Raw genomic sequence first — 12,140 nt, 5'->3', positions numbered from 1 at the left:
CAGTAGGTTACAAGTGGTGAAGGCCAGATGGTGTATTGCATCCTCATTCCCGAGAATCATTGCCAAATTTTCCGCAATACAAACAATTCTGTACTTTCTTGCTTCATTTTTGCACTTTTGATACTCTCCGTCAGAGATCATTGGTACTCATTCCAATATCATTCATCTCGTTGACCATCCATCCCCCAACTCCACACTTCGATTCACCGAAGCCACCACGCCTCCCTTTCTGAGAACAACTTAAATTTTCGGCTACCAAATGTATAATCCTACCACGCTCAATCAGAATCTCTCCTTTAAGTTTTCATTCAGCGTTATGCTATATCGTTCGTTGTATTGGTTTTTCATTCTCTCTGTTTAGTCGGTCATTGATTGATTTTTTTCACCTTTTCACGGTAAATTTCCCACGAAGAATGTATGCTGCATTCTCTCAAGGAGCGATGATTCTGCTGCGGCTGCTGCTTCTGAGCAGACAACAAATCACTTCTGCTGATGCTTCATCGAGTGCCGAAAAATTGTCTAGGCTTCTTCCCTCACTATTAAAAATAGAACATCACAAAACAGCAGCAGATTCCCGGTGACAATCTTTCACATGAGCTCGTTCGGCTTTCTTTTATGTTCGCATCCGGTAGTAAACTAAAGTGACTGAACTAGCATTCTTTTCCTTCAAACAAACACCGAAAAGATCCGATATATTACTGCAAGGATTCGCGAAAGGAACTGCAAGGAAATGTAAAGATTCAGAGTAGTGGAATGGATGGTGTGGCGGTACGTTTTGGGGCAGGCGCGCGCGCGAGTATGCTCTTCCCTTTCGGTTGGCTTTTCCTGCCTTGGAGCGAGTGTGGGAAAGCGATGTGGCCCGCACGGTGTTCTCTGCGAAACTGAGCCGTTGTTGCTCGAACACCATACGGTTAGAATGTTTACTAACGGTGAAGTGGTTCTCTGCTTGCAATCGTTTGTGAGAGTGAGTTACTGCTCAAACGGACGACGACGCTTGCTTGTGGGTTTTTGGTTGATTGGTGTGGGATTATGCAGCATTTTCCGCGTGCGCTTTCCTTTGAGTTACCTAATCAGATGGTTCGATGGGTGGTTGTAGTAAAGGATTGTCGAGTTGGGAAAAACGGGAGAAAGCAAGACAAGAAAGCAAGGTGGTGATGGAAAATGAGAATGAGATTGGAAATAGAGTCGACAAAGGATGCATTATTGGAACGATTGCACCACGCGATAAGTGTGACTAGGGTAACATCAGAAAACATTGGAAAGAGTAGTAATGGAAGAAATGAAATTCAATAGTCTCGGAAAATGCTTTAGAGATACTTTTGGATTGGCAGCGATTAATTTTACTGATTACTGTTTTCACTTTTCTGCCTCAGGTCATTCACATTTGTCCATAAAAGTGCTCATTCCACCTAACATTCCACATTTCAATCGCATTACATTCATTCATTCAGGTCGTTCATAATTATTTCGATCCGTTAAAAAGCTTGTGGACAATTCATTTTTGACCCTTGACGAGTTCATCTCGGGACCCTCGTTTAACTTCCCTTCCGAAGGAAGAACTCAAATTTTGACAGTTTGTCGGGAGTGGGATTCGATCCCGAGTCCTCGGCGTGATAGTCACGTGCTTTAACCATCACGCCAGGTCCGCTCGTCAAGAGACTTGAAGTATTTAAAAAACAAACAAAAATAGCGAAACGAAACGTTGCAAACTTCACTTGAAAGAGTCTTGTCATGAAATCTTCAGAGGGAATACTCGTAAACCCTATTGTATACGATAAAATTTCTAAGAGATATTTCCAAGTGTCTCGACAGTAGTTTAACAAATACGATGCGATGTGTTGTGAATCCAGGGGCTAAACATGCAAACATCGCTGATTTCTGTTTAATTTAGGGCTCAACCTAGACGACAAACATTAGTTCATTCACATATGTTCATGTTCGGCAAATGACGTTTTAAGGAAATGTGATGAAAATGGATTTTGTAAAAATGCATTGGAAATATTAATATAAGAAAGTGCAGTCCTCTATCATCAAAAATAAACTGTATGGTAGTACCAGCTTTTCCTGAAGCGGGTTTATTTTGATATACTAGCCCTGAAAAATCACTCACAAGATAGAAGATGTTTATTTTTCTAACCAGGAGTAGAATTCATAAGATTTTTCGCAATTTAACAGCGATAAAACATAGCTTATCAATGAAACTAGGAATTGTTTCCACCCTAGTGGATATAAAGAAATCGCCTGGGATATTTTCGATATGTTTGCGCCCAGATAAATAATAAGAAAAAACTGCCCTCTAATTGTTTTTGTTCTCTCATACTTGAATGAATAATTTCTAGGACATTTTTCTTACGCTCTGATAAATTTTGGGAAATTAAGTATGCGATTTTAGATTTAAACTTGTAAGGGCGTATAGTTTCAGAAAAAATATATTTGTGAATATTTCCACAACAACTTCCAGAATAATGGAAGATTTTTCCAGAAATCCCTCTATGAGTTTCAACAGAAATTCAATAATGATTCTTTCAGAAGTTCTTTGAGAGATGACTCAAGAAGTTCATCCATGGATATCTTCAGAACTTGCTTCATCGATTCCGTAAATCCTCTAGGTATTTTTCGTCTAGCGTTTTTTTAAGAAAATCCTCCAGAGATTTTTTTGAATTTTTGAAATTTTACCAGTTATACCTTTGGATATTTCTTTTGGATTTCTCCAGGGATTCCTTTAAAAAAATTATAGTTTTCTCTAAAGTTTTCTAGAGGTTATCGAAGAAATTAATGTAGGAACTCTTCTAAGGGGGTTTACCTTGAATTTCTTTCAAAATTGCCCCGTGGATTGCTTTAGAGAATACTTCTTTCGTTTCAGAAAGTTTTCCACGGATTTCTTTCAAAAGTTCTTTTAGAAGATCTTCCATGGATTGCATGAATATTTTTTCTAGAATTTCCTTCAAGACTTCCATTAGAGGATGATCTTCTAGAAATTTTCTCAAGAATTCTTCTAGAAAAGCTTCCATGGGTTTCCTCCAGTGCTTCAGAAGAAAGGTTACATTCAGAAATTTCTCTAAGGATTTCTTAAGAAAATCTTCAATCGACTCCTTCAAAACTTGTTTCAAAGTTACCTTTAGAAATTCTTCCAGGGATTGCTTAAGAAATTTCCCTGGAGATTCCTGCAACAAATTTTTATGAGATTACTTTATTAATTTGCCCAAGGATTATTGGGATAAGGATATTCCAACATCTTATCTAGGCGTTCCTACAGACATTTTGTCAGAAATACGCCCACAGATTGCTCCAGGAAAACTTCCAGAAAATCCTCCTAGAGTTGTGAAAGGATTTTTCCAAGAATTTTCCTACATATTCAGAGATTATTCAAGAGTGCTTTCTTAGATTTATTATTTATTCAGTAGTTTTACTGAAAATTTCTTTAGAAATTCTTCTAGTCCAGGGATCTCCAGAGACTTCTCCAGAATTTCAGAGTTTTCATCGGAAATTTCAGCAATAAATTTGTCAAAACTTCTTCTATAGAGTTTAGAATTTGCTCCTACAGTGCCGTAAGAAATGTGCTTGGGATTCCTTCACAGATTCTTGCAGGAATTGTTTCAGATATTCTTTCAGGGATTTTTTTTATAATAACTGGCCAAATTCTAGTTGTCCCGTGTTCTAAATATGGGAATCCCTATTAACATGGGAAAACTATACACCAAACGGCAGTGAAGGAATTACTGAAGAAATCCCTGGAGGATTGTTCAAAGAAGATAAGCAGATAAGCCAAGGTCGCCAGGGTCCGTGGCGCAATTGGTCACACGTTTGCTTCATAAGCAGATGGTCATGGGTTCGATCCCAGCCCCGGCACTTTCGTCAGTTGTTCTTTTTCCCTGAAAGCAGCTGACACTACCCCCTTTTCTGAGCCCATGGCTCAAATGGACCCGGATACTTGGACATCGGCGAATGGCACTCATAATGGACTCTCAATCGCAGTGCTTGAATTTGAGTGAATATGAATGATACGCTCAAAACTTGTTAAAAATAATCAATTTATCCATAAGAGTATGATGTACGTGACTATTATAATCGATTTAATTCGAGTTTATGTCATTTGCACTGTAATAACGAGATAAAAATCAAGTATATTCATTGCCACTTATATTTTTTATTGCTCCCGCTCCCACTTGCTTCTGAAGAATGTTGGCCAATGAAGGCATATTGCTACTGCTTTGGGTTGAAAAGCGCCGGTCAAAGAAGAGCAAATTTTGATTCGTCTGAGGTAAAACGCTTCAATTTTCAAGCGCTGCTCAATCGGAATGGATAACGGAATACATCAACATCCTCATGCTCATCATTCTACCATGATAGGGTATAAAGTGAAAGCAGCGTAACGGCAACAAGTTCGATATAGTAGAATTAGAATAGAATACATTTACGCGCTGTACAAAGTGTAAGTACAGCTTCCAATTGGAATCGCTCACGCAGTGCCCTAGTGGACAAAAGAGCTGTAAATTAGGTTGAGTGATAAAAGCATAAAAAAAGCTTCTGGTGGTAAAGGTATTTTGGAGAATCCTGGAAAAATCTCGGAATTTTCCAAAGTGCTTACTGGACATAAATACTTGAATTTTTAGAGGTATCCCTGAAAGATTTCCAGATTGAGAGCCTGGAATAATACCGAAAGGAACTCTTCGATATATCTCATTAATTCCAAGAAAAAAAAAACACGAGAAACTTCTGGTGGAACTCTGGAAGTAATTCCAAAGAAAAAAAGCTTAGAAATTTTTGGAAAGATTCCTGGAGAAATCTGTAGAAGAATTTCTGCAGGAATCTCTTAAAAATGTTTGTAGATATTACAAGTGCTGCTGGCAGCACTGCCCAGTAGCCGAATGATCACATCAGGAAGAACAAAATGTCAGGAGAAGAGAAATGTCACATTGAATAGAGAAGATTTAGGTGCCAACTCATGCAGGTGAAAATTATATGAATTGCTGCTAAATTATTGAATTGTTCCTAAATTTCTAAGTCTATTTACAGCCTATAATTAAAATGATGTGATGTCTAAATGACAAATTATTCAAAAGTGTTATTATTATAACTATCATCGAGCACAGTAAGTACTATACGTTTTAAGCAAAACAAAAGTATAACCTTAAATCTACTATCACAGATGTATTACCACAATGTTACGGACGATCATGCAACTATTCTAATTAGAGCTTAAATCGAATTATGTAAGTGTTTTCTACCTAAATGATTATAATTTACATAATTAACCTAATGAATTAGTAAATTCCAACTTAATGGCTAGTTTCCACCTCGTACGTACTGTGCAAAAAGATAGGACAAGTAATGGTCAAGTAATGATTCCACTTCAAAATTACTTGTGCAGTTCGCAGATGGCAAGTAAGGAAAAAAGTGTAACACTCGTAACGCCTCCCGTGCGTATCAAATGGAGCTGTCACTTTTCCTTGCGGAAGAATAGTCCGCGCTATTATTCCGTAAGGAAAAGTGACGTTTCTCCCCATACTGGATCAGTTGTCAAAATTACTTGCGGAAAAAGGTGGAATTTTACTTGAGCGCTCTACTTGGCAACAAGAAACTAAGCTTAAAGCTGTTTTCGCACCCAACATACGGAGTCTGCGATCTACTAAATAGAATTCGGCTAACAGCCTCAAGAAACCCCATTTATCGCCGTAACAACAAGCAAGGGTACTGGTGGAATCCTTGAAAAAATCGCTTAATATATTTCTGAGGAATCCCTAAAGGATTTTCTGAAGGAATCTTTGGAGTAGAGTGTCCATCCCGGGACGTCCCGGGACAAGAATTCCCGGGATTTAGGGAATTTCGGGATTTCCCGTATCCCGGGATTTAATATTTGATTTCCCGGAGTTCCCGGGAATCCCGGAATGCATGATTTTATGCCCATTATTGGCGTTAAATTTTAAAAATTCTTGATGGAGCCTGCAAGAGGTTTTTGTTAACAACACATTCTCTTGACGACTTCTATAATTGCATCACATAATCACGAAATCCTCTGTAACAATCAAGTAAACAAAAATTTTACTCACTCGATAATTATTGAACTTTGTGTGGGCATGTATTGTTTGGTTATCCAAATCATCGAGACAATACCTAGTTTACAGAAACATGTTCGCTTCTTTAGAAGCTCAGTCAAGAGCTATATCAAACAATATCTACATATGCTAAAAGAATTTTGGGCAAATTGCATTCATATTTTGCAACTAATCAAAAAAGTACTGCTAGCTCTCCAGCAGCAATTTAGTTGGGGGTCCCTATTATTTATAGGATTTCTGAAACTAATAAAGCTGTTTTTATGAGTGACTACTGTAATAATAATTCCCCTCCATATTCAACAAAATGGATAGACAATAGCTGACAAATGGTGTTTTATTTGAAATTCATCTCAATTTCCACTGAAATCTGTATTTCCTTAAAATCCCGGGATTCCGGGATTTCCCGGGATATGCTACAATTTTTATCCCGAATCCCGGGACAAGAAAAATGCCCGGGAAATGGACACTCTACTTTGGAGGAACTAGGATACTAGGAACTGGAGATACATCTGGAGGAATTCTTAGAAGACTTTCTTAGACATGAGCATGAGCAGAGCATGAGCATTGGTGACTTTACATTTCGTAGTTGCTACTCCGTGATTGACTAGAACTAGCGGAATTGTACAGAGAACCAATAGATGGGGCTTGGGATTAGCACATCTTCTTCAATGTACACATTCCGAGAACTATAACTTTATTGGTTCAATAACGGCGCCGGCCACGTCCTTACGGTCAACCGGGGAAGGGAAGGAATGTTAGTTGGACAACCGTGTCTACTAGAGGATGTATGTATATACTACTGTGCCCTCCACAGTTGTCACGGGAAGGAGTTTTTGTTAGTTGGGAGGGATTGGTAGTTACTTAAATCAGGATTCACTTTGGTAAGCATTTCAATCTATGTAACCATAAGCATACACAAAACATATATTTACAGAATTGGGCTACCAATTCTTACAAGACTTTCTTAGACAATGCTTTAAAATTTTTAAAAGAAATTCTGCAGAAACAAAATAAATCTTTAAAAAAAATCTTTAGAGAACGATTGAAAATATCCACACGCAAAAAAATCCGTTCCGATATACGTGCACACTCAGTCACGGCAACGGGAACTATGCATAGCAACGATAACAACAATGTACACCGTGAACTAGATGTCACGGTTACTAGAACGCCCATACTGACAGCTGGAACTAGTTCCAGTTCACGGTGTATATTTGCTTGTTCTCATTTTTGCGTTTGTTTGTTCACGTTCATCAGAATGGATTTTTTCGCGTGTATAAAAAGAAAAACCGGAGAACCTCCTGCTGGCAGTGCAAGCAGAATTTATTGGAAAACACTTTTAAAAATGCTAATAGATTCTGGCGTAGTTTCTACAGGACTTTCTGAATGAGTCTTCGGGATTCCGGAAAAAGATCATAATAAATCCCAATAAACCTCTGGAGGAACTTACAGAAAAATCTCTTCAGTATATTCCAGAGGATTTTCTGAACAAATGCCTGAAAAAAAAACCCTGAATATGTGGAGTAATACCTGAAGAAACCTTTGAAGAAAATTCAACAGAAAAAAAAATCTTCCGTGAAAAAAATATTCTGGAATTGCATTTTTTTGAAGAAATATTTCGAGGAATTCTTGAAGAAATCTCTGGAGAAATTCCTAGATAAGATTCTTTCAGAAATGTTAGAAGGAAAACATGCACGAACTGTTGTAGCAATCCTTGCAGAAATTTCCCAAAGTATCCCAGAAGGAAACCAAGGAAGAATTTCTGAAGAAAACCGTGGACTAGATTCAAGATGAATCTTTTGAAAAGCTTTTTTAGTAACTCCTGAAAAGAAATCAAGAAAAAATCCTGGAGGAATTCCTGAAAGAATCTCTGGAGAAACTTTCACAGAAACAAATGGGCATGCATTTTAAAGGAATACTTTGAGGAATCTTTAGAAGAGTTCTTACCGAAATCATTGTAGGAAGTCCTGTAAAAATCTTTTTTCTATAAACATTCCGGAAACATTTTGAAAATCCCCTTAAAGAATTCTAGCGGTGTACTTGGAGATAATCGTGGAAAAAAAAATCTCAAGAAGGCATACATTCTGAAAGATATCTCGGAGGAACCATTAGATGAATTCTTGCCGAATTCATAAAAGTAATTATATAAATATTTTGTGCAATAACACTTCATGCAGCGCTTTCTTCTGAATCATTCTTAATTATGTGCAAAATTGAAGTCATTTCCAAGGACCAAATACAGGTGGCCCTAAAATTTGGAAACTTTGAGTAACCAACTTTACCCTATGAGAACAACAATTAGTGCGTCTAGTGTTAATTTTTGTTTAGTCCGTACAGCCTCTTTCAGAAGACAGTGTCCGTGTCTTTTCTTCCTTAAAATAAAAATGTATGTATAGTGGAGTTACAAAAAAAGCGTACTAATGGAATTAAAACGATCATAAAAAGCGATTTTCACTTTCAGTATGCAATCTACGAATTACTCCGTTACAACGCAACGCAACGCAACGCAACGCATAAAAAGCGATTTTCAAATTTTGTTGCCTTAAAATAGGAATTTGTTATCCATTTGGGTATACAGGGGGTGGAAAAAAATGTTTGGGATAGGCAACTTTTTTTTCTCTCACAAAAATGTTCAATATGCCGTAACATTTCATAGAGTGCTCCAAAAATTCTAAAATTTTTACTGTTTGTCAACCTATTATATGTGCACCATTGGTACAAATTTGAGCTCGATTGATATTTGTATGTAAATCAGATTATGACGAAATAACATAACAAATTGACACGTACAGCAAGCAACATATACAGGCAACTTCTCTCATAAAAAAATTCAACATGCTGTAACTTTTAACAGAGTGCACCAAAAATTCTCAAATTTTGACTGTGTGCATCATTGGTACAAATTTGAGCTCGATTGGTTAATCTTTCGCGAAGCTAGAACCGTTCGGGTAAAACACTATTTTATAGACAACTAAATTTTGAGCTGTCATATCTCGGAGACTACTGAACCGAATTGAATGAAATTTTAAACGTTTATCAACAATATATCAATGCTTGAAAATTCTTTAAAACATAGGTACTTTTCACACGTTGAAAAAAACAATGATGCAAAATATCACCTCACGAATGCTCAATCAACTTATCAATTGTATTTTAATCGCTTGCGATTGAACTGCACACTGCTCAGTGATGACCATAGGCAAAGAGGTGGCAAAACGAACATGATGTAACTCACAAACGAGTTTGCACACATCTGTCGGTGCCGTCACATGCTCACCCGAACAGCCGAACAACACCGAATGGGTTGGTTTTAGAAGTTACGGCACGAACACTCGACACGCACACAGAAGCAACATTCGCATGTACCGACACCACACCAGTAACGTTTCCAGCCTACGATGCTTCGCGATAAGCTGATCGAAAAGCATCGAAAGCGATGAAAAGACAGGCTTGGCTGGAACGCAACAGCTCAACGGCGAAAAGGAGCAGCCAACAATGCTGATCAGCATCGAGTCTGTTCGTGTGCTATTCGTACGGGAGGTTGATTTGATAAAGCGAGGAAGGCTGAAAACGTATTCGTTTCGAAGCGAACCGAATTATTTCGCGAATGCTTTCACCAATTAGGATCTTTCTCGAAAAAATATTAATTTTTCACATCTTTGACTTTAAATTTTATTTTTGATATCCAAAGATTTTCTTCTTCTGTTCTTAAGATATCTATTATAAGATATATTAGAGCCCATTTAGATTAAAGGAAGAACACATTTACTATTTTTTGTGCGGTATTGTAAATTTGACTCATTTTTTCTCTATATGGGTGAACATGTCAAATCATCATAACTTTTTTCCACGTTCAAAAAGTACTTATCTTTTGAAGAATTTTCAACCTTCAATATATTGTTATTATTATTAATATTGTCTTTATTAATGAGGTTTTCAAAAATAATAATATATTGTTGATAATCGCTCAAAATTTCATTCAATTCGGTTCACTGGTCTCCGAAATATGACAGCTCACAATTTAGTTGTCTTAAAAATAGTGTTTTACGAGAACGGTTCTAGCTTCGCGAAAGATTAACCAATCGAGCTCAAATTTGTACCAATGATGCACACAGTCAAAATTTGAGAATTTTTGGTGCACTCTATTAAAAGTTACAGCATGTTGAACTTTTTTATGAGAGAAAAAAGAGTTGCCTATCCCAAACATTTTGGCCACTCCCTGTATGTGTTGCTTGCTGTACGTGTCAATTTGTTATGTTATTTTGTCATAATCTGATTTGCATGAGTTTTATATGTTGAGACGAGGAAGAAAGTATAGGAGAACTTACGTATTTTCAGCAGTTTTGGTCTCTTCGTCCTGTTGAAACCAGTAGAACTCAAAATTGGCATCAAATCTTTCCTAGCTCAACTAAACTCTACGACTCAGCTTCAGGCAATTTGGCAAATTTGGCAAAAACCCCCATGACGATAAATCTGCCAATAATAACAAAAGTCTCCCTATATGAGATAATGCAAAATTAAAAGAAAGTCGAGCCGGGAATTGGTAGAGTAGAGAAGCGTTATTCAGTTTACTCACAGTTCACGGTTCACACATTGATTGGCTCTAATCAAATCATAATTCATAGCCAATGCTTCGATAAATACAAGATATCTTCATCTTTACTCTTTCAGATGCCTCACCCTTACAAATTTAAAGTTGTTCGTCAAGAGCTTGACGCAACAACAACCATTCGAGTACAGCTGCAAATACTACCAACTGAAGGACGATGACTTCAATTTCAAAAACTTGGAGCAAATCTTGGAAGCCGAAGACATCATCTCCGATGTTCCACTCTTTCAGCAGGAATGGGAACAGCCGAAGGTGAAATTCAGGCAGGAGATTCCTAACTACGTGATAATAACTTACCTCCGTTTGTTTAAGGTCAACGCTCTGCACTCAGGTCAAACAGGAATTCTGGTAGCCACTACCAAGCTTTCCAGCTTAGATACTCTGCAGCTAGCCACCGTTTTCGAATGCTTTGTATCGTACGACGTGGCGACAACCGGACAAGACTCCTGCCCGCGTCTCCAACTGTTTGTGGGCCTAGTGGAAGTCAAACGAACCGATTTGTACAGTACCAATCTTGCAGCTGGTTTCAGCGGACGCGACACTTTCAAAGACTTGCTGTCGGTTACGGCCACTTCGCAGTTTCTGGCGCTGGAAATCGCATTCCAAAAGGTACCGATACGCGGTTTCGATAGGTTTTGCCTCGAGACACTCAAGTTCAGATCGGTCAATTTGGGCTCTGCTGCCGTGGAACTGCACCAACAGGTAGGCTATTTTTGTTGATTTGTGTTATTTATCGCCAGACGCGACGCTCGATAACGGCCGGTGACGAATGAATGCGTGTTCGTCTTATTGCAGGAACTTCCCAATATTCTCTATTATGATGATAACGGATACTGGCGGTCGATGTTGATAAGATTGGATGAGTTAAAGCAGACGCGACAAAAAATAAAAATATACTGCACGTAAGATGGAAATTAAACTGCAGCATTCCTTCCATGTAGCGCGCTAATTGATACTGTGTAGATCTAAATCTATAGTTCTTCGACTGGCTTGTTCATGTATTCAGCAACAATTACTAATGTTTTCACAATTTTTAAATGCTAAGTTATTGAAAATTTTTGAAGAGTACATTCTGTACTCAGAGTTGGTCGAAAAACCACCTAATTCCATCTAACAGAATAAAAAAAAAACTGTTTATTGTGCACTCCAAATATGCAATAATAGATTGAAGGTGTCCTACATGGAAGGATTACTGTAATTAACAATCAACCCCGATACTGATTCACCACTCTATTTTTTTAAAGGAATTCCCATCAGATTTTGGCACTGCTACATGCTATTTACTCCGATTACGAGGAGAAATGTTCAATCAATTTGATTGAGGATCAATCAACCAATGTGATGGACTTCAAGGAAAGCCTTCTGAATGAGTTGACTGCCAAAATCGAAAATCCTTCGGACGTACGAAGTATTCTACTACAAGAACTGAAAACTGATTCGCTTTATTCAAAATCAACCATCTAAGTACAACATTA

General features: G+C 37.7%; 2 protein-coding genes across 5 annotated transcripts in view; one reads left to right on the top strand and one right to left on the bottom strand.

Moving 5' to 3' along the window:
• Nucleotides 1-10,986, bottom strand: part of LOC109621275 (carbohydrate sulfotransferase 11) — a 103,436-nt gene extending 92,450 nt beyond the window's left edge. For 2 of the 4 annotated variants that reach the window (XM_020075804.3, XM_029870288.2), the window contains exon 1: nt 387-894. The gene's annotated coding sequence lies outside the window, so the exon portion shown is untranslated. Of the gene's footprint in view, nt 1-386; nt 895-10,962 lie in introns of those variants that run through there. The other 2 variants (XM_062854535.1, XM_062854534.1) reach the window with 2 other exon arrangements.
• Nucleotides 1-12,140, top strand: part of LOC109621675 (uncharacterized) — a 105,649-nt gene extending 93,509 nt beyond the window's left edge. The window contains exons 2-5 of the mRNA XM_029870287.2: nt 10,728-10,917; nt 10,978-11,367; nt 11,461-11,567; nt 11,910-12,140. Coding sequence (XP_029726147.1) covers nt 10,728-10,917; nt 10,978-11,367; nt 11,461-11,567; nt 11,910-12,129 — 907 coding nt within the window. The 3' untranslated portion in view covers nt 12,130-12,140. The remainder of the gene's footprint in view (nt 1-10,727; nt 10,918-10,977; nt 11,368-11,460; nt 11,568-11,909) is intronic.

This window comes from Aedes albopictus, chromosome 2 (assembly GCF_035046485.1).
Source record: "Aedes albopictus strain Foshan chromosome 2, AalbF5, whole genome shotgun sequence".
NCBI classification, from domain to species: Eukaryota; Metazoa; Arthropoda; class Insecta; order Diptera; family Culicidae; genus Aedes; species Aedes albopictus.
The sequence above is the reverse complement of the archived record's forward strand: the minus strand, read 5'-3'. Positions and strand labels throughout refer to the sequence as shown.